General features: G+C 42.4%; 1 protein-coding gene across 3 annotated transcripts in view; it reads right to left on the minus strand.

Moving 5' to 3' along the window:
- Positions 1-23,303, minus strand: part of SH3PXD2A (SH3 and PX domains 2A) — a 334,390-nt gene that overhangs the window by 111,751 nt on the left and 199,336 nt on the right. For 2 of the 3 annotated variants that reach the window (XM_054983544.1, XM_054983546.1), the window contains one exon: positions 17,142-17,186. The exons of the other annotated variant lie outside the window; for it this stretch is intronic. In XM_054983544.1, the coding sequence (XP_054839519.1) occupies positions 17,142-17,186 (45 nt within the window). The remainder of the gene's footprint in view (positions 1-17,141; positions 17,187-23,303) is intronic. 3 annotated transcript variants of the gene reach the window in all.

Here is a 23,303-nt window from a genome sequence, read left to right on the forward strand (position 1 = left end):
TGACAAGAAAATTGAGAAATCTGGACCCAGGACAGTTCAACACAGATTGGGGGAAGCTGAAGCAATATGTGCTGAAGAAATGGGAGGTGGGAAGAGAACTGTGGCAGTTCGAGAATTACTGAAATATGACGAAATGTAGAGGGGGGTGACTTTACCGGAGGGTAGAGAGAGAAATGAAAATGTCTAAGCAGCTATTTTGTTAGATTGTTATATATAGAAAAACATATAGAATATGGATAGAAAATAATTAACTATAAGGACCGACTAATTAATATGGTTTCTGGTATAAATGTGTAACATGTTAAACTGAATAAGTCTACCTGAAGAAATATATGGATTAAATTGATTGATAACTTTTGATGATAGTTATATAAAGTAATTTACGGAATATAAGTCAAATTGGTTGACTTATATAAATGTATGGGTTATATGGTATAAGGCTTATAGAAATATCTGAAACCAGGAAACTACGAAATTATGTTAAAAAGGGACAAATTGTTTGTCTAATGTGGAAGAAGGGACTTAAAGATAAGATAAGGTATAGAGTATTAAAAATAGTTAAAGAATTATTGCTTAGATTAAAGGGAAAATACAGGTTTGTTAGATAGATGAATTAAAAATGAGTAAGAGAAAAGGGACAAAGGGTTGGAAAACTGTTGGAAGTCAAAAGAAAAGGGGGGAAAGGGAGGGGGTTAGAAATTGGGAAATGGGAATTGATTGTAATATGTAATTATATGATTCTAATTCCAATAAAAATTTTATTAAAAAAAAATAAAAGAAGATATAGAAGGCATTTCTGAAGAAGAAATTATAGACACTGTAGCTAGATCATCTGGAAGAATGAAGACTGTTTGGAATTAGAACTCCATGTCCAACAGATATTAAAAGCTTCGTTCTTGGGAGCACTAAGCAAATGTTCCAATTGCTGCAGACTAAAAAGATCACATGAAAGCATAACAGAATTCCGGAGGCGGCAAACTACCAACTCAACACATCAAAGGCACGCGATAACTCTTATAAATGAGCAAATATCATATCAAAACAAAATCTCCTTGTGATGAGAGTAGACCAAGCACCATAGGAAGAAGCCCTAAGTGGAGCAGAAATGGTGCTAAACAGCAACAAATAAGGGGGAAAGAGCAGCATTTTTACAGAAAGGTAAATATTTACATGTTCATGTTTTTTGTCCTCCAAAAGTACTACACTCAACTAAAAAGTCTAAATGGATGAACATAGCGTGAACTTCTAGCTATATTAAACCCTTAAAGTCATTATTACCACTGCTCCATTAGCTTCCAAAACAATAAGCCAGCCACACTATAACAAACTAGTTTTAAGGTTTCTTTATCTTTCGTGATGGCTGTGTATCCAATGTAAACAAGGTTCTGATGGGGGAAGGGGGAGAAGGAAGGAGGCATTTGCCTCACCAAATCATTCCTTCACTTTTCACAATGAAATAAATTAGCTTGTCCTGTGTAGCTTATATACAATTAAACTACTAACAAACCATGTCTCTAGTGCTTTATAGCAGTAGGTCTTGCTGGGAAAAAAAGGTAAAGGTAGTCGTCCCCTGTGCAAGCACCAAGTCATTACTGAACCATGGGGGGATGTCACATCACAACGTTTTCTTGGCAGACTTTTTACTGGGTGGTTTGCCATTGCCTTCCCCAGTCACCTACACTTTACCCCCAGGAAACTGGGTACTCATTTTACCGACCTCGGAAGGATGGAAGGCTGAGTGAACCTTGAGCCAGCTATCTGAACCCAGCTTCCACCAGGTTGTGAGCAGAGCTTGGGCTGCAGAACTGCAACTTTACCACTAATATACGGATAATTTAAACTTTTACTGTAAGATTGCAAATTTTTAATTCACGTTGTTGTAAAATAAAGCTACTAGAATACATGTAAAAATCTGGATATCGCTTCCTGAAATGATCTATGCCCTGCTTAGATAATTCTTTCCAATTAATTTTTATACCATCTTTCCTCCTACAAGCTCAGATAAGTATGGCTCTCCCTCCATACTATCCTCACAATAACCATATGAGGTAGGTTAGGCTAAGAGACAGCATGTATGCTTGTCCCAAGGTCATTAAATACATTTCATGGCAAAAATGAGGAGTGTCACAGGTATTCCCCAGTTCTAGGTCGGGGTGTGCAATCTAGATCCTCTGTGGAGTGGGATGTGATCAATAGGCAGATTGACACCCAACTCTATATCTTGCTATGCAGGTCCCCACAGGATGCAGTAGAAATCTTAGATCGCTGCCCGACAGCTGTGATGAAATGGCTGAAAAATAACAAATTGAAACTGAACCCAGACAAGACTGAAGTGATGCTTCTGGGAAGGCAGAGATTTTGAAAACATTATACTCCTTACTTTTGATGGAGTTTGTCTGACCTTGCAGACTCGGTTAAGAGCCTAGGGGTTATACTGGATCCAGCACTACTACTAGAAAAACAAGTTAAGGCAGTCACAAAAAGTGCTTTCTACAATCTCACTCTAGCCTGGAAGATGGCTTCTGAACTTGACACAGCCGACTTGGCCACCTGATCCATGCTATGGTAACATCAAAACTTGACTATTGTAATGCACTATACATTGGTCTCCCATCTAAGTTAACTAGGAGGCTCCAATTGGTGCAAAATGCTGCAGCTCGACTGTTAGCAGGAGCGAGCAGGAGCATGAACATCACTCCCATCCTGCAGTCACTTCATTGGCTACCTATCAGTTACCGTGCTCAGTTCAAGGTATTGGTTATTACATACAAAGCTCTTCATGACCTTGGCCCAGCATATCTACAAGATCGCCTCACTCCTTATGTCCCTCCACGGCAGCTTCACTCATCTGAACAGGTTCTCTTGCAGTTGCCAACCTGCACATGGACGAAATCAACAGCAGCCCACACACAGGCTTTCTCTGTGGTGGCCCCTACCCTGTGGAATGGCCTGTCTAAGGAGGTTAGGAGAGCCCCTACTCTCCTGGCTTTCCACAAATGATGCAAAACCAAATTATTCAAAAAGGCTTTTAACTTAGATAGGAGGGAAGTATTGTAGGGAGGGGGTCTCAGATGCTTCACTAATGAGTTAGGGACCATAGACTTCACTATTATGTTGCCTTGCATATTATCTGTTGCTTTGAATATGTAATCCTATATACTACCTATGCTTCATGTTATCTAATGTCAGTCCTAGAATTGATTATGTTCTGTTTCAGCAATTCTTCAGCTCTGCATTGGATCCTGGCTAATGCTATGTCTTTGTAAAATCCTATGACACTGTTTATGGAAATGTCCTTGGTACTGATTGTACTAATCTCACACTATGTAATATGCCTTGAGTCTCAGTGAGAAAGACGGACTACAAATGATACCAATTAATTAATTAAAAGCCAGATTTTGGCTGATCCGGGTTTCCCAGATCAAATTCAAGAATCATGAGCTGCTGGATAAATCCAGGTTAATCTGGGTAACTCCAGAAAACACAGCTTCAGCCTCTTGGTTGGCTGTTTCCACTGGCATGTCCTGTGTTTTTCCCAAGAGGGGAGGAGGAGTGAGGCAGGGAAGGGGAAGTGAGTGGCCAATCCATGCAGAAGCTTTCCTTATCTGCCTGGCTTCTATGACACACTGGTACAGTTGGGCTAAGTCGCAAGTGTCTCCCTGCTTCACTTTGGTTCTGGAGGGGCGGGGGTTCCATTCCCTTGCTTTAGTTTGGTTGTGGGGGAATTAACGATTCTCTGGTGTGGCATGATGTGATGTGTTTGTCCCCTTGTTTCACTTTGGTTCTGGGAGGAATCCATTCCTTTGCTTCAGTTTGGTTCTGTTAGGTTTTCTCTGTGTTGAGCTAGCATTTAGGAGTACGGCTTTAGCCAGTGGCATCATTGTCCTTGTGATTTTTTTGCCTGAGAGCTGGCTTGGAAATGTTTCCTTCATAGGAAACAATGTAGAGTGGCTCGGGGCACCTTGTTCAAGGGCCCACAGAATCAGACCCCAGGGTCCAATCTTCCTGAAACATGGGGAGTCTTTAGAGGACAGTCAGGAGTGGGTTCCCTCCAAATCTGGTAGAGTTTGCTTGAAAAAAGACCCCCTCAGCCTCCTGGATAGCCCCTACATTGATTTCTCCATAGAGAATAATGGTCAGATGAATATGGAATTCTCTAATCTGTCCAGACTGGAATCTTTCCTGAATTTGAGGAATCTTGGATTTTTGGGGGATCCTTGAAACCTGGATGTAGATTTCCCAGTGGTTTTTTTTGGGGGGGGGGGTTGTGGGGTTTTTGGTGCACGTTCCTAGATCTAGGCCAGTACTCCAACTCTGTAATACTGGTTTCTAAGTTTCTACGTTTACAATCTGTATATACCTTTTGTTGTGAGCCATGGCATTTTTCTCTATAAAACTTTCTCTCTTTTTCCCCACCAACTCTTCCATGAAATTTAGCCAACTCTATTTTAGATTTTGGAATTTTTACATGAAGATTTACCCTCTGTGCATTTAGCAAGATCAGGGCTTTAAATACTTTGCTAAAATCAAACTCAATATATACCGGTTCACTTGTCTTCTTAATATTGATAAATCATTGTTGCTTATATAATAACTGGCTTTGCCTTTTTTCTAAAGAACACATTTTCAAAGAACCATCCAATAAAGTCCTTGTAGAAATATATATCACAGCCTCTCCCTAGATTGTTATGTGCTCGCCTGTGCGTGTACACACACACACACACACACACACACACACACACACACACACACTTTCTCTCTCTCTCTCTATCCCTTTAGATTTGCTGGATTCAAACCAGCCAAGAAAAAGTTGAGACAAAGGAAGGGGTGAAGTCAGATTCCATTCCCCAACCCTACCTCCATTTCTTGGAAAATTGGCTCACACTCTACTGAATCCAATCAGCTAGGTTACAGGTAGAATAAGTTAAGGCTATGGTATTCAGCACACAGATGTGAGAAACCACTTGGAGAGCATCCAAGTAGCTGCCAGACAGAGTTCTCCAACAGTTGTAGAGCACCTAAGTACTTTGGCATTTGACCCATTTTAACTTGCTGCAGTAAATGTGGATTATTTCTGCTTCCAGGAGAGGAGTGGGGGGAAGAGAGAAAGGAGGGAAAGATACACATCTTTTAAGGAGTAAGGAATGAAGATCATTTGTGAAAGGTGGCTATTTGGTTTACAGAAATTTAGAAGCCATAAACTATTAGACATGCAGCAGGGATTCACATGAGCTCAGCAGGTCTGTTTTTCCAAGTTGGCTTGGGTGTGAGGGATGGAGGGGTGCTTAACCCTACCATCAGGTCTATCAATTTTCCCCTGCAAGTGAACCACATCCCCAAAGAGCTTCCTCCGTGTCAGGATTAGAAGTTACCTGGAGTGCCTGCATGGGACAATTTGTGGCTAGGGGGAAAGATTCAGCCTCTTTACCCCCTGCCTGAAACTAGCTTCCATCCATTAGTTTTAAGAAGGAAACATGTCCATATATGAACATAAGAAACTGTCACATAATTAGGTCAATTACCCAATGGCTATCTCAGTTCTGTCTTCTTTGACTGGTAACATTCATCCAGGGTCTTGGGAGATATTTATCAGCACCTACTACTCAATTAAATTCAGGGTGTAGCCAATGAGGCCTACAATCAAGTGCCTCTCAGCATACTTTTGCATTTGCCAAAACTGTGGTTCAGATAATCATGGGGAAAGAGGAGAGATGATGGGGGAGTGCTGATTGTGAATATTTATCACCATATTGTACGAGAAAGCAACATTTGCAGTGGAGGAGGAAATGGGAGGTTTTCAAGGAGTTGGATTTAACTTGAACAGCAGCACAAATACAGGCAGGCATACAGCACCAGCACAGTGTAATGGTTAGAGAGTTGGACTAGGATCTGGGAGACCCAGGTTCAAATCCCCACTCTACCATGGAAGTTTGCTGGGTTGCCTTGATCTAGTCGCATACCGGCAGCCAAACCTACCTCACAGAGTTGTTGTGAGAATAAAATGGAAGAGAGGAGAATAATGTAAACTGCCTTGGGTGTCTATTGGGGAGAAAGGTGCCATATGAATGAAGTAAAAAAATAATAATGACTTGGCTTCTCCCAAAAGCTTTGCATACAGCAGCATCCTCTTTTCAGATTTGGATGCCCTGGGCTTGAATCATCCTCAGTGGCCTTTTGCTGAGGTCTCACAACCAGGAAATCTGCCACCCTGGTCAATCTGGTCAGCTCTATAGTGGGTGCTAAGAACTTAACTACAGAGCTACAGAGCTCCCTTTCTTCTTTCACCTCTCATTTCCAGAATATATTAGTTCCCATGAACATATGCACAAAAGAAATCTGATGTGCTGCAAAATTTGCTTTCTAGTAAGTGTCAAAAAACATAATTTGATACCTGAAATAGCTTTGAATTCTCTAAACCAAAAAGCCCACCTAATGAAGCACAAATGGCCTCCAGTGCAAGGCATAAATAATCCAAGGGCAAATCTTTGCCATGGGTTTTTCAGATTGCTTCCCTGCCCCATGCCTTTTCATGTTATGCAGACTATTTGCCAGCCATGCAAACATGCTCTTTGGAGCTTAAGCAGGGAATAATTTGCCTCTTCCAGGGAACAAGGATTCCTGGGACTACTTACTTAGCCTTCTTATCATAGCTACTCTGATTCATAGAAGATACATGTTCAGGGGTAGACTCTAGTGCAAATGGTAAATCCTGGGTTGTGCTTGGGGCCAGAGAACATTCAAGGACAGAAGAAGCAATTAATAGCAGGGGGGCAGGGCGGGAAGACTGAGCTTTCACAGAGTCTGACTGATACAATAACATGTCGAACATGGGCTGGAAACATCTGAGTTATAACTATGAATCTATGGTGTCTATGTAAATGTGTTTAACAAAGGCCCACAGGTGACAAAATAATGCTGCGTACAATCGTGCATCTTCCTTACTTAATATAACAATGTTCACATATTTATAATGACACTCTATGAAGAGCGTTATTACATGGCTAACCATAGGCAAAAATTTACACTATGGATTAAGCAACTTCCATTAACTACATTTGTACTATTTCACATTGTGTAGAAATAGTTAATTCCCTGTTGCTATCCTCACACCTATTTAGGAGCTGACAGGTGTATATATAATTCTATGTCCGTCCTATCAACCTTCTGTTGAGTGAATACAATTGTTCAGTGCTGAGTCAACCCTGATCTATAAAGGATATAGCAATTAACAGCATCTAGATCCATGCAAAGTATTACATCCTTTCATTTGGTAATAATAAATGCAGTGAAGCTCTCAACTGTTTTTCCTCCATCAACTAAAACTTCATTTCAAGAAATGTCACATTATAGACCTAGGACTGATTTTCCACCAAGCTATAGCTTTAAGAGATCATGGAGGCAGTAAAAATGTACAGTTTCAAACAAGAGACCAGAAACAGTTATTACAGAATGGACAGATTTTATAGCTGTCCACTGTTTGCAAAGTGTTTAAAAGAACGCAATCTTTATTATCCTAGTGCAAGTGAGAGATGTCTAAAAGTTTAGGAACAGGAGAGATAAATCAATTATCAATACTCCTGTTTGTAAGCCTCATTTCATAAGTCTGAAGAACTAATTCATAACTATGTACTTTCGGTGTCAGCAGTACTGGTGTGCCCTCGTTCAACCGAACTGGTTGGAAGCTACAGCTGGTAAGGGACAAGTGTGACTGCTTCCTCTAGATTACCATTCAAGCCAAATGGTAATAGAAATCATACTGAAAAATCAGAATCCCATGAAGTTCAGGAACATTAGCATGTAAAGATAGTAACCAGATGCCATATAGTGATGTTATATAGTGATGTTCTGATCAGTAACTGAAAGTAAACCTAGGACATTCATGTTGTACTGATTGCTGTTAATTTCTGTAAAGCAGCACAAGTTTACATTGCTTTAGTCATTAACAATCTGTGACTAATGTGACATTTGGTGAAGTAGCTGGGAATTAATAAATAGAACTTATGATCATAACAGTCATCTACAGTGCATCACAATCACCATGCCTTACATTGTCATCAACTAGTCAGGACCTCTTAAAGCCAAGCATTATAAAATCCAAAAAAAAAAAAAACCTTCTCCCCTATAAAGATACCTGGAGTTTATACACTATTAAAGCTCTAGCAAATAAAATAGATTTGCTGTAGTCTAACAGTACTAATAGGGATGGCTGTCCCCTATCCAGCTTTAAAAATCAGCCTCCAGTACAGTTAAAGCCACCTTGATTCTGAACCCAGGCCTGAAGCCAGATGGAAATGAGTCAATGACAAACGTATCATCCAAGAATCTCTGTGGCTGCTCTGCCACCATATACTCTATCATCTTCTCCAGAAAAGGTAAATTGGAGGCTGGCCTATAATTGGCCATCTCATCTTCAGCTAAGGAAGGTTTTTAAAGCAGAGGTCTAATATCTGCTTCTCTCAGAGGTCTAGGAAGAGCCCTCTCAGTCAGTGAGGCATTCGAGATTTTAGCCCATAGCTCCTATATGTTTTCCTGATATAATATTAAAATCTAGGATGGGCACAGGTCAAGAGCACAAGTAATGGTACTCACACTCCAAAAGGCCCTGTCAGCATCCATTTGCAAGATCAGTCTGACACCTATCCATAACTAAAGGATAAGCAAATGCTTCTGATATGCAAATGTTATCAAGTCATGAATCATTTTTAAACAACTGAGCTGGTTGAGATTTGGCTGATGGTGTGGTAGAAGACAAAATCTTCTTTGCAGCCATCACTGCCACTTCATTGGCCTGCAAATGGGTCTCTGGTGCACTGTTTGATTCATTCCAAATCTTCTCCCAGTCTGCTCATCATTCCATGCAGCTATATGAGCCTCCTCCGAGTCACTAGGGAAGCTCTCAAAATCCCCCAAAGTCATCTAGAAACCAACAGCATCCATTAATCTCCAAATGCAGATCACAGCTAGTCCACTGCCCCTGTAGGGAACAGTCAGCAAGCTTAATTTTGACATCATGACCACAACAATGGCTGAACCTCCTGTCCCCTAATCCAATTAACAGCAAGCCACAGTGCAGAAAATAAGGTCCAGTATATTTCTTTTTCCCCATGTGTTGTGGGCCTATCACACTCTAACATAGTCCCATGGTTGTCATGCACGTGAAGTCCTGAGCTTGATCTGACAAGGCAGTCTTGGTATGAAGTCTCCAAGGACTTAGTCCTCAACTCCAAATCAGAGATCACCTCTTTTAATTTATCCAGGCACACCTCTGGCGCAGAATGTCTACCCCCTCCTCCAGTCTGAGGTGGTGAAAGACTTGTATCCACTGTTGCCAATTGTGCCAAACTGTTAACATCACAGTCATCCAGCCAGGTTTCAGTTAAGCAAGCTAGGTCCACCTGTACCTTACAGAACAGGTCAGATATTATAGAGACCTTGTCATTCACAGACTTATCATTGTACACCATCAAGGTCAAAACGGAATCAAATAAGAGAGACTCACCATCCACACTGCCCCAGATAGGGCTGAGTTTGGATATGCAGTGAGCACCACCGTATCTCCCTGCACCAACATTCCTTCCACCACCACATCTTCCCACCTTGTGTACAACCTGGTTCCACAGATGAACCAATGCACATGGTCTATACCAACCAGTATTACCTCCCCATTCCTGACCCCTAAAATGAGTGCTTTGAAGGATGCATCTCCCATCATCCAATCTCATCAATTAAACCAGTCAGACATGGGGTCTCACACCAGATGGAAAGAATCCCTTTGGAATTACCTTCCAGCACCAGCCACCACAAGAAGGCTGCATTATAATGGTCAGGAGCTGGAAGTGGCTGCTGGCAAATAAGAGTTCAGTCACAGCTGTTCAGTAGAGCCCCGTGGCGCAGAGCGGTAAGCTGCAGTACTGCAGCCTGTGCTGGAATGCGGGCAGGGAGTCCGACACAAGCCTCACTAAAGTCCGGAGTTTAACGAAGCCGACCGGGGAACAAAGCAGGGAGCGTAGTCCAGAGAGTCGAGTCCAAAAGGTCAGAGCCAAGAGAGCAGATAGAGCAGAGCTGGGTCACAGTAGAGCCGGGCGAGTCTTTGCACAGGTGCTTCTGCAATGAGGGAAGGGCATCCTGGCTTAAGAGCAATCACCTCCAAGGCAGTGCTGCATCCTGCTAGGACTCAAGGTCACTACGCCGCTGTATGAGTGCCTGAAGCCTCGCACTCCGTCTCCTTCCCTGAACAGCAAGATGCTGCCACAAGTTCAGGGGAGCTTGGTGGTGATGTTGCCCTGGTCTCAACTGCTGGTGCAGGTGAAGGAACAGCTTCTGTCTCTGATTCTGCCCTGGATTCCTCAGCCTGCTCTGGCAAGGGTTCCTGCTGTTTCACTCCCTGCTGGTCCTCCACGTGCCTGACTCCAGAGGAGCTTGGAATACACTCTCCCCTGTCATCCTCCATGAAGTCTTCATCCTCCGAGGAAGCAGAGCCCACAACACAGCCCAAGCTCTGTTCACAACCTGAGTTCAATCCTGGCAGAAGCCGGATTCAGGTAGCCGGCTCAAGGTTGATTCAGCCTCCCATCCTTCCAAGGTTGGTAAAATGAGTACCCAGTTTCCTGGGGGTAAAGTGTAGATGACTGGGGAAAGCAATGGCAAACCACCTCATAACAAAAAGTCTGCCAAAAAAATGTCGTGATGCGACATCCTGCTATGGGTCAGTAATGACTCGGTGCTTGCACAGGGGACTACCTTTACCTTTTTTAACCATAGCTGTCCACCAGGTGCAAGGAATTAAGCTATGCAGAGTCCTGTAAGGTAGTAGTTTCTAAAGGCTCTATTACTTTTTGAAATTATATAATCCCCATTCCTCACTATTCACAATCATAACTCTTTCAAAAAGAGTCCAGTAGCACCTTTAAGACTAACCAATTTTATTATAGCATAAGCTTTAGAGAATCACAGTTCTCTTCATCAGATGCGTGGAGGGCAAAAAGAGAAACTGGTCAGATATAGAGGAGGGGGGGCGGGGTAGATGCAAACATCTCCTTCTGATATGCAGATGCAAACAGCTCCTTCTGATGTGGAGATCAGTTTGCTTCTGTAAAGGTTCAGAGGACTTAGCCATGTTAGTCTGTAGTAGCAAAATCAAAAAGAGTCCAGCAGCACCTCCAAGACCAACCAATTCCACTGCAGCACAAGCCTTCGAGAACCACAGCTCTTTGTCAGATGCATCTGGCGGGGAGAGCTGTGGTTCTCGAAGGCTTGTGCTGCAGTGGAATTGGTTGGTCTTGGAGGTGCTGCTGGACTCTTTTTGATTTTGCTACTACAGACTAACACGGCTAACTCCTCTGGATCTATAACTCTTTCAGCATTCTCCGGTGGCCTCTCTCTCTCTCAAAATTAGGGGAAGATGCTATGAACTGAATGCTATGTTCAGCTGTACTTCCTGCCTTCTCAGACCAGAGTATGTCAAGTCTCATTTCTGCTTTCCTCCACTTCCGATTATGTTCCTATCATCCAGGAAGTAAGTTATCTCCCTTCATGCAACTGTTTTAAAAGTGGAAGATTACACTTAAGGGGGGGGGGGAACTACTAACTCCATGCATTACAGTGACATCCTAGGCTGAGCTGGTCAATGGGTTTAGATGGGTATAATTTCACTGGAATTCCAGTGCTGGAAAGCCCACCTGCCTTCCTTCTAAGGGGTGGGGGGAAAGCTCATGAGAACTCTTGCAAAACCCACAAAGTGTACTCTTTGGTAAAACAGGCACCTAGGGATTGCCAGTGGTTATGCTGCAGGCATGGTTCAAGGGCACCATGTACTGGTGACAGTATTCTGTGAAGCCAGGACATTCTACCCCTTTTCCAATATTGTTTTCATCAGTCCTCATTAACTGGATATGACTCCCCGCCCCCCTCCATTTTTGGTGGTGACAGGGATGGAAGGCTCAATTATTATTATCTGGATGGGACATGTCACCTTTTCTTTGACCCTCAGGCACTGTAATTAATGCCCATAAGTAGTCTCCTACCACAGCTTGTTGCTTCATGCTATGCAGCTGCTGAATCTTATTTGAGGCTATGCAATATTACTTATTTTGTTTAGGAGATTTATGGCCCACGCTTCAGAAACCTGTTACTGAGAATATAGGACTTTAGCCCCAGGGAGAATGTAATGAATACTGGATCCTTTTACTCTCCCCTTTCCCGTAACATGGATTAGTTCAACAATGGAGCCTAATCTAATATATATATGTACAATATTTAAACTTAAGCTAACTTTAAGAAATGAACATGGGGGAAATTCCTTTCTCTCCTCTATTAGGGGCATGGTGTTGGCCAGATAATGTTGCTGAATCAAATTTGAATCTTTGTAATGTTATAAAATTTTACCTTGGGAGATAGCCAATGATCATGTCTATTATTAACATGGTCTAACTAGCTGTGTGATAGTGCAGAACTAAATTTGGGATTACACAATATTTTGAAACCTGTTTTCCTGAGAAATATGTAGTGAATATTGGGAAGATCATGTTCTTTCTTTCTTAAAAGCATTGTGCAATTAGTTATGAAAACAAAAAGAATTGGGATTTGTGGAATACTATTTGGAAAATAGGTTTCCTTTGTAGGAATGTTAGCTTGAAATAGTTGACTTCTGAGAAGTATTTATATGAAATCATGGAGGACTTGTAAAATGGCATTTGAGAAAGGTACAAAAACAAATTTAAGAAGAAATACCTTCAATCAGCATTAACTTTAGAAGCCTTTAAACTAGGGTTGCCATCCTCCAGGTGGAAACTCCCAGAATTACAGTTAATCTCCGGACTACAGAGATCAGTTCTCCTGGATAAAAGGACAGCTTCTGTGGGCAGACTCTGTGATATTGTACCCTGCTGATAGGGTTGCCAGGCACAGCCTAAAAACTGACAGGAAATGGGGGAAGGTAGGCACTGGCATCCTTGCCACGATGACACACATCTGGCATGACACAGAATGACACAGAATGACACAAATGGCAGGCATGCTCTAGCATTAGCCCCTGAATTCTATGGTTAACCATAGAGTTTTGGGTAAATACTAGAACATCACCTGATGCCAGAAATTGCATCATCACCCCTGCCCCATTCCACCACCAATCGGGGAGGCAGATCTTCCACTATCAGCAGGAATATGGCATCTCTATCCCCTGAGGTTCCTCCCCTCCATGAAACCACCCTCCCCAGGCTCCATCCACAAATATCCAGGAATTTACCAACCTGGATAGAGAAAAAAAGTAATAGGTGTCTGAACAGTTTTAAGAATATATTTCTTAGATGCAAGGACATCATTATTAGCTGCTTCTCAAACTTGAAAGAGCTTACTGCAAAACTTTGTAAAAACAAGATGCAAATAGGTACATGTGAGAGGAATTGCTGAAGTATGAGAAAGTAATCAAAAGATATATAATCAGAGAAAGAAAGAGAGATAACAGATTACCATCTAAGATAAAGAACTCAACAAACATATTTTACAAAATTCATTTAAGATTTATCTTGGTTTACAACAGCTACATAAAGGCTGGTTAGCTGTTGAGCATCAATTCAACTAAATAAGCTCACAGTATTGCTGGATTATGTGCATACTGAAAAAGAATATGCTTGGAATTTAAACTACACTGGAAAAAACAGTTTTAAAAGATTAGGAGAAACAAGTAATTGCTTATCTATTCCCACAACATTACCAAAGTAAGTTAGATTCTAGGCAGAGAAATGAAAGTTGAAGAGATAATCAGGCTCTCTCATTCAAATAACTGGTGGTTTTGATCATACATTCATAGAGACCTTATAGACCATCTAGTCCAACCCCCTGCCCAATGCAGGAACAGCCTAAGGCATCCCTCACAAGGGCCGTCGTCACACGGGCATCTATTCCGTTAAATTTACAGCATATAGCGTCATTGCTGATATTGGCACAGTAACGTTTCTTTGGGCCACCTCGCGTTTCTTCGCGCTCCCAGCTATCCACACCTAAGCGCTCTGTTCCGTTTTCTCTAATGGGCGCAGAAGCAGCTCCTCCCCCTTTAAAAATAATTTTTTTTGGTGTTTAATTCCGCTATAACGGAATAACATTAAACTACCTAATCTACTGCTGTTTCCTGAATAATCTGAAATCCGTGTGCACAACTGAAGTTGTTGTCAGCTGGATGAGGCTGCAGTCTTCCACGCCTAAGATCCTCTTGGTAACGCAAAATTGAAAGCGGAAGTCGGCTAGAATGGTTGCGGAGTTTAAAATTTCCCCCCGCAAAAAAAAAGGCATTATATCGCTATAACATTGTAATGTTTAAAAAAAAAACCGGAAAATGACTGAACACGGCCATTTTTAGTGAGGTGTGGCTTTGGGTTAAAATAAAACTGTCTAATGGCAATTCAGTCATTTTTACTTGTTTTCTTCAGCAGAAAATTTTCATTGTGTGATGTCGTTATAGCGATATAAGGACATTATTACAAAAAAAAAAGGGGAGTCGTGGGAGAAATGGATTCTGGGATTGAGGAGAGAAAAAAAGGGTGGGCCTATGGCGTGGCGAGGCGAAAAACATCGATGTGAGGCATTCACACTGAGGTGCAAAATATTGCGACTATCAAGCACAAAGTAGAAGAGAGAAAATCGCATCAGTGTTGGAATAAGGTGGGTGTTTGCTGGGAAATTGCGCCATTTTCGCGCTAAATAGAAGCCCGTGTGACGACGGCCAAGTATTTGTCCAGCCGCTTCTTTAAGTCTGCCATTGAAGGGGAACCTATCACATCCCTAGGCATCGGATTTTACTGCTGAATTACTCTTAACATGAAGATTTTCCTAATGTCCAGCCGGTACATTTTCCTAATGTCCTCCTGTAGTTTAAACCTATTGTTTCAAGTCCTATCTTCTGTTTCCAACAGGAACAGCTCCCTTCCCTCATCTAAATGACAGCCTTTTAAATATTTAAAGAGAGCAATCATGTCTCCCCTCAAACTCTTCTTCTCCAAAATGAACTTTCCTAGGCCCCTCAGTCTTTCCACGTAGGGCTTGGGCTTCAGGCCCCTGATCATCCTGGTTGCTCTCCTTTGCACCTGTTCCAATTTGTCTACATCCTTTTTGAAACGAGGCCTCCAGAATGGCACTCAATACTCCAGGTGGGCCCTGACCTACATAGTATATGTTATGTCTTTGTTGATAGATGGGTGGGTAGCAAGATAAAGATAGGAGGATAAGGAGTTGAGAAAGCAGAACAGTTTGATATACTAGATGAACTACAAGCTCAATCTTTAATTCCAAGCCATGGACTAGTTAATATGTTAATCAGGTATTGATTATGCTTTGGTAGTCTCAGTCCTCAAGTATACTAAGCAATGGCATCCCTACCTTCTTTAGTTCCCTAAACTCTTGCAAAAACCATGGGCTCCTCCTGGGGGAGGAGAGGAGTCACTGGTAAGCAAACAATCAGAAACGTACTGGATCCTGACATTCCCTGGAAGTCAATCGACCAGTTAGAATGGTCTGCTCCCCCACCCCTTCTGTGCTGATAAATCCTTTGATATCTCAAAATGCCCTGGAGGATTTTAATAGCCTGACTGGCAGCCCTACTGAAGGCATGGATGGAATTGGTGTCACCCTCATCCTGGCCTTCAACTGATAAGTGGCCTGGGTACAGGCCGCATCTTCAGCCCCTGTCAGGTCACCATAAACCTGCTCAGTGCAAAAAGTTAAATCTAGCAGATGCCATGTCTCATGCATTGGTTCAACACGACCTGGGACACAAGAGTCTTATCAGAAAAGCAGGTCTCTGCATGGATGCTGAAGTCCCATCATCATCCTGGGGGTATGCAACACTAGGTAACTGACTATCTCCAACATTAAGACAGGGCATCTATTGGGAGCTCGGTGGATGATAAAACAAGAGGATGCTGTAGCTGCCCATAAAACAAGGCACAAACAATCAACGTGTTATAACAGTTTGTACTAGGAGTCTGCTGAAGGAAAAAGACTGTCAGAGAATTACGGCAACCCTTTCCTCCATCCTCCAGATTGGAACTGATAGAGAACTGCATTCCCAGCAGGTATTAAATCCAGGAAAATAACTCATCCAGCAGAGTTTCAGTCACACAAGCAACATCAATAGTCTCCTTCACCACCTGATTATAAAGTAAGATTATATTCATTACAAGCCCAGCATTATACAGAATCAAGGTCAAAATGGGGATGACTCTAGGACCTATATCCTCAAGGATGGAACCGAGATTAGTGATCCCTTCTCAGACTCCCTGCTCATTCCACTACCTTAACTCACTAATTCATGCAGCACCCCAATAGCAAACACTTTCACAACCTGACAAATTTATGCCTAATGCAAAATTCTCATTTGGACAAATGATAAGCTGAATTTACTGATTATTTCATCAGTACTGTTTAGAACTCTGAAAGAAGGCTGGAATTGGCTTGCCTACTTTAACTTATGCCTCCTAGCGTCCAGAGGTTTTTTTCTGGGAAAAGAGGTGGCGGAACTCTCAAGAGGGAAATGAGGAAGAAACACACAAGGTTCTTTGAAATAATATTATTTTCATGCACTATTGCTGAGTATTTTCAAGAGGTGCCGGAACTCCGTTCCACAGCATTCCCGCTGAAAAAAAGCCCTGCTAGCGTCAATTAAGGATTGGATAGCGTTGTGGAAATCATATTGGACCCAACAAGAACTTATGTATTAAAACACAGTTAACATTCTTGGCCCATTTTAGAACTAATGTGGTCTTAATGCCCACGGTATATTCTGTCCAATTTGAACTGATGGCATGGAGTAGGGGGGCTTATAATTATCATGGTGTAGAAGAATAAAAATTGCTTGGGCAACTGATGAGAGAATCCTAACTGCGAATTTTATAATATGGGACTAATCTATCTCTGGAGGGCCAAACTAGACTGTATCTGAACATGGGTCTGCCATATGAAGCATGGATTGAGTGAATTGGGGGGGGGGGGGTGATTTTTAGAAGCAATGGACATGTGGATGAGTCTCTTAATCCTTCCTGCATTTGCTGTTTGTCTCCCCTTTAGCTTCTCCACAACCCAGACAGCTCCAATCCAAATACACCCAGCAAACTGAAATGCAAGCACAAATACACACAACAAGCATAATGTACCTGCAATAGCCTTCTTTGGAGAATCAGACAAACTGGACATCCAAACTTCAGAGTCCAAGAAAAGGAGCAGCAGAGAAATAAGAAAAGCAGAAGAGACGTTAAAACAGAGCAAGTTTTCCTGTCTTTCCAAATGATGACTAGTCAGAAACAAATAATCAGAAAGGGCAGCTACAGGAGGGTATTAGAAGATACAAAATTACCCCCACGGTAGAAATCTGAAAACTACAGATATAGAGTGATGGTTATATAAGCAGTTTACACTGGCCTAGATCTGGTGGTGGAAAACGCACTCAAGTCATAGCTGACGTATGGCAACCGCTGGTAGAGTTTTCATGGCAAGAAACTAACAGAGGTGGTTTGCCATTGCCTGCCTCTGCAACCTGGTCTTCCTTGGAGGTCTCCCATCCAAATTCTAACCAAGGTCAACCCTGCTTAACATCTGAGATCTGATGAGACCAGGTTCACCTGGGCTATCCAGGTCAGGGTGCCTAGATCTGAAGATGTTCTATTTAAGATTACCATTAGAAAGCCAGACCCAATCAAGACAACAGCATTTCTTCCCTCCCTGCTCTTGGAAAGACCCCAGGGGAAAAGAGTTCCCTATTTATAAGCAACTACCAAGAATAACTCTCTCTGTTACTATGGTTCAAGAGGGTGCTCTTGGAAGATACTGCAGATCATAAGGGGCCATAAAGGACGGAAACACACAAACCATTCAGGGCTCAACGGCACCTGGGATTGTGCCCAGAAAGGAGCTGTATAAATCCCGGGGCACTATGTTACACAGTTTTAGCATGCATTGCATCACAGTCAATCATAAGAAAGCTAGAGTTTTCAACAGGAGTACTAGAATAGGTTGAGGGCCAAATCCTGGGTCTCTGTTTCCGCAGATGTAAAATGAAAAGTTAAGTACACATTCTTGTATGAACTCTGCCCTCTTGAAGAGGAGGCTTCTCTTTTACCTGGAAAGTCTTTACCCTTTACCCTAAATGTATGACAGCTACCTGGCAGTTCAGCAGTAAGGGAAAGGCATTTTGCATGTGCTCAAGGGCATGATTTTAGATGTTCCAGAGCCAAGCCATGGCACCAAAAGCAGCTTCTGGACCTAAACCTTTTCCATGAGGCTTTTATTTTAGGAGGAGTTCATGCATGGCATGAAAAACAACATCTACATAAAGTGTCTCACTATTGAGGTTTCATTGGGTAAAGAGAAACAGAGGTGACAGCGTAATGAAATAAAGCCACAAAATAATTCCATCCAGGGAAAATATTTCAAAACTCCCCAACTACCCCAAACAGAGTTTGCAATGGCCATGCCAAACCAATATTGAAAGAGCCAAAAAAACAGGCAATGATGAAAAATATCTGGAATAAGAAAATGCCTGGAGCTTATGGCTCTATTGGAACCATATGCTCCTGCAATGGCACATGATGAAGTTTTTTTTAAAAAAAAAAATGGTACACAACTGATCTACTTGGTGAAGGGGATTGAGAGAGAAAGAATAAGATTTTATCTTTGAACTGATTTCCCCAAGAACAGTTGAAGTGGAACCAAGCTACTCACACATTTGCGATTTAATCAGATTGCCCTGAATGCTACTTGGTTGTAAATTTTTAAATGAAGCGTCTCTCCCCCTTCACATGACCCCCTCCTGTCAACAGCAGCTGATCTAAAGCAGAGCATAAAGGGCAGGGAACTGGGGGGCGGGGGGAACCTGGCAAGCTATATTGCAGATGTCCAAAGAAAAAGATGTATGTATACATAGGAAAAACTCCAGCCCGCCCCTCATCTGACAGCACCTAGACAAAGATGAGAGTGTTTCTGATGGGGAAGACAGCTAGTCTATCTGGTTTTAAAGGTCTGCTTAGTATTGCTTTCACAAATTTCTATACCGCCTTTCTTTACTTAACAGCAAACCCAAGGCAGTTCACATAAAAGTATCTTATATAATCATTATAAGAGATGCCAAATACTTTGATAATATTCAACTATAAAATCCCAGTAGTATAAATGCTAACAGACAGAAGTCAGTAACCATGAACAAACCCCAGCCAAAAGATTATTTAGATTTAAAGGTCTCTTGAAGAGCATTTTACATAGTGGGCACAGAGAAAGCATGTCACATGGACCTTCGCCAGTAGGCTGTGTCAGAGCTCTCACTGAAAAAAGACCTCACTGGTCCTCACTTTCCTCTAGAAGGGTATGGTGAGGATAAGGTGACACAATGTATGCAACTGGCAGGTAGGTTCATATAGGGAGATGCTGTCCTTCAGATATGTAGGCCACGCAAGGCTTTAAAGGCTAAAACAAGCATCTTAAGTTGAGCCCAGAAACAACTAAGAAACCAACACAAACCTCCTAAGACTACAGCAATATGGTAACAATTAGCTCTATTCAAAAGGTCAGCTGCTGCATTCTGATGATGGTAATGATCAGAATGGTAGTTTTCATTTGTTGTCTTTAAGGGCAGTCCCATATGCAGTATATTGCACCAATCCAGCCTTTTCAAATAGCCAGGCTGGATCCATGAGTACCCCCAAGTTCTTAAGCTGCTCCAGAGCAGCTTAAGCCATCCAGAGCATCATTCTTCCCAGTCAGTATTTTTCAATCTTGTCTGGACTTGGACTTCAACTAGTAGACCCACAGCCTCAAAGCACTGGTTCAGGGTCTGGGGGAGTACAACAGCAAACAGGAATAAGAATTGCTTCTGAGTCTAGCAGAAAGTGTGTTGGTACAGTCCTTAACTACAGTTACATGAGATATCCAAAGCAGTCCTAAAGTATGTGAAGCATGCCACACCTTGTGTGTGTGTGTGTGTGTGTGTGTGTGCATGTGCACACACAATTACCTCCGCAGCCTATGAGTTTGTAAGATCAAAAGACTGCAGATTACTTGACACAGTTAGTGTGCTATAAGTAAGTGTTATTTTATAGCACTGTTTCTCTTAACAGTCCTACAATCTGATTCACATATGAAAGAGAATGAGGTGGTAGAACAGACTGTGCAGTTTCAGACTGCAGATGGGAGGATCGCACCTCCTGGTTATTTGATTAACTGATTAGCATGCTTTTATTTGAAGTTCACTTAAGCGATATCTCTTGGCAATCCTGTAGCATCAGGGTTGAGCTATATCTTGTATAGTAGACCAGACTGAAAATGACCTTCCACTTACTGTATTCAGGAGTACATCGATAACTTACAGTGAAATTTCCCAGAGGACCACTGCCACCAGTGGCCCAAAGCAAGCAGAACAAAGCTGTCAACAGAGCCTCAGGGGCCATGTGGCTCATACCCTTCACCTGCAATGGTAATTGGTGTCTCTTCACCAACTGACTCCTCTGCTATCAGTTTTCAGGGTGAATCATGCAGTGCTGGCTTGTGGGGACACGCAGCTTGCCTTGTTCTGGGCTAATATTCTCTTATTTGAATCCCCTCCCCTTGCAAGGAAAACCAGAACAGCAAATAAATGGGGGGGGGGGGCTAGAACCTTTCTCTCGGCTGTGATATTTTCTATTTGCATGGTGTTTTTAAATGGAAAGGTATGTTCAGAGCTGGAATCTACCACCTACACTCTGAAGTAGCACTAGCCATTCTACTACCCAAGGGCTCTGTTGCCTTATTCTCCAGAATATATGAACCAGTGTGCATTATTTTTGTTAAGCCCTCCAGCAAGATTTTCCAAGCCATGGATGTATAGATTGCTTGCAACAAATGAACATTTGGTACGCTTTAAACAGACTGTCTGGAAAACCTCCACGGCTTTGCTGTATCACTTCTGCAGTAGCAGCAGGGAATTCCACAAGTCAAGTATTCTGTTGCCAGTTAACCTTGCCTTGTATTAAATTTGTTGGGGGCCTCTTTTCATTTTGCTGCTATATAGCAATTCTCTCTCTCCAGATGTTTACACACACCATTTCTCTATAACATGACGCCATTTCAATAAGAAATGAGAAGCACTGAACCCCCCTTTGCATTGTTTAAAACAGTCTACCTTTTAAACATTCGCTTGTTGTCTTATTTCAAGTTCTGTCACCCTCCTCCTTTCCTCTGTTCCTTCACAGACCAATCAGAATACATTTCCATTTGCCACGTAAACAGAACGGCCTGGTTTATACTCTGCACACAAACTGCTTGAAAATATTATTCACATCTGGCATTCATGCAACTCAACAGTGCTTCAGAACTGATCACATGGCCCAAAAAGTCCAGGGGGGGGACCCCATAATGCCCAACCCCTCTACAGCTACAAGAGTCCTTTTTCCAGATTGTAACTTGAGCAGTGATATTACACATGCTCTGTATAAACAAGGCATAAGCTGACTTTTTACACAACTGGTTTTCAGACAAATGCAGTTACTTCTCATTAGGAAACAGAATGCAAAGGACAAAATTTCTGCTTGTGTTTCATTCAAAGCACAATATATATGTTGCCTTTATGCCTGAAGGAAGTCTCTCAATCTCATTTGAGACATTAGGAATCTATATGATTATTTTGTTTGGTCTGGACTAGGCTCCTCTAGGCTCAGGAGGAGCTTTCCAATTTCAGGGAGTCCAGACAGATTGCAACCCCAACCCCCAACCCCTTCCCATATGGTTGCTATATTAAGCTAGCAAGCAAGCATTCAGATCTGAAGGAGGCTATAACACTGCTATTTTAGGGTCCGAGTGGTACAGCTGGATTTTAAGAGAGTCTGGATGGTTTCATTGCCATCAATAACATTTAAAGCTATGCAAGCTAGAAGGAAATGGCAGGAATTTGGGCAAGAGCTGAATGCCTGCCAAAAATGGGGAAGGAACTTTGGCTGATGACTAGACAGTATCACTTAACTGATTAGGTGCATTTAGTGTCCCTGTGGAGAAGTACAGATCATTGGAGAGACTGCCATATGTGGAGCTGGGACAACAAAGCACAGTTGCTTAATTCATTCTTTCCAAGCAACAGAAAACAGCAAGAATCCAGTAGCACCTATAAGACTAACAAAATTTGTGGTAGGGCATGAGCTTTCGTGAGTCACAGCTCACTTCTTCAGATTGTACTCTTCTACTGCTACAGACAAACTGACATGGCTACCCACCTTGATCTATCTCCATTCTTTCCAAGGCTCCTTTCGTACTTATGGTTTAAACCGCCATTTATGAGCATTCACCGCCAATGCAATGGCTTTGGCATGGCACGCCCACGGTCCACACTGTCTGAGGTAGTTTCGATTTGGGCTCTGGTTTTTCATTTAAGACTGGCTTTGAAGCCTCGGTGAAGTTTCAGGCTTTCAGGGCTTTGCAATTCATGTCACTCTTTTTTTTAACTTTGAGCATGCATAGTAAGATTCAGGGCTTTTTTTCAGCGGGAACGCGGTGGAATGGAGTTCCAGCACGTCTTGAAAATGGTCACATGGCCAGTGGCCCCACCCCCTGATCTCCAGACAGAGGGGAGTTTAGATCGCCCTCCGCACTGCAGCGGCGCGGAGGGCAATCTAAACTCCCCTCTGTCTGGAGATCAGGGGCAGGGCCACTGACCATGTGACCATTTTCGCCGAAGGTGATTTAAACTTTTAACAACGACTCCCTTGTTCCAGCTGACCCAAAGTGACGTCATTGTACGGTCTTGAGTTCTGCCACTGAGTTCCACCACCTCTTTTCCCAGAAAAAAGCCCTGGTAACACTGCAATGTTGGAACCCATCCCCCACCTGTATTTGCTGATTGGTATGACCCATGCCTACTAGAGAGACAATTGGTGGTGGAGTTCTGGAGGGAAACATGTACTTTTCCTGCTTGTTCCTTTCTCATTTATTTTTTTTAAAGCCAACCCAGGAAAGAGTTAAAATGCTGCTGGTTCATTCCCCACCTCCACCCTGCAGCTTACCTGCTGCTTTGTTTTGCAAAAGCCTGTGCAAAAGGCTTGTTTTTTTTAGGAGGGAAGGGAGGGAAAAGCAGCCATTTAACCCTTTCCTAGCTTTTAAAGCCAGGAGGAAAGGGCAGTAGCATTACAACACAGCAACATTACAACACTTTCCTAGCTTTGAACAAAAAAAAATAAGAGTGAGCTCCTACCACTGAGGGAGTAAGGGAAAATGAGCCATTTAACCATTTCCTGGCTTTTAAAGCCAGGAGGGAATCAGCAGTAACGTTTCTACACAGCAACTTTACAAACCATTCCTAGAGA

This window comes from Eublepharis macularius, chromosome 6 (genome assembly GCF_028583425.1).
Source record: "Eublepharis macularius isolate TG4126 chromosome 6, MPM_Emac_v1.0, whole genome shotgun sequence".
Classification (NCBI taxonomy): Eukaryota; Metazoa; Chordata; class Lepidosauria; order Squamata; family Eublepharidae; genus Eublepharis; species Eublepharis macularius.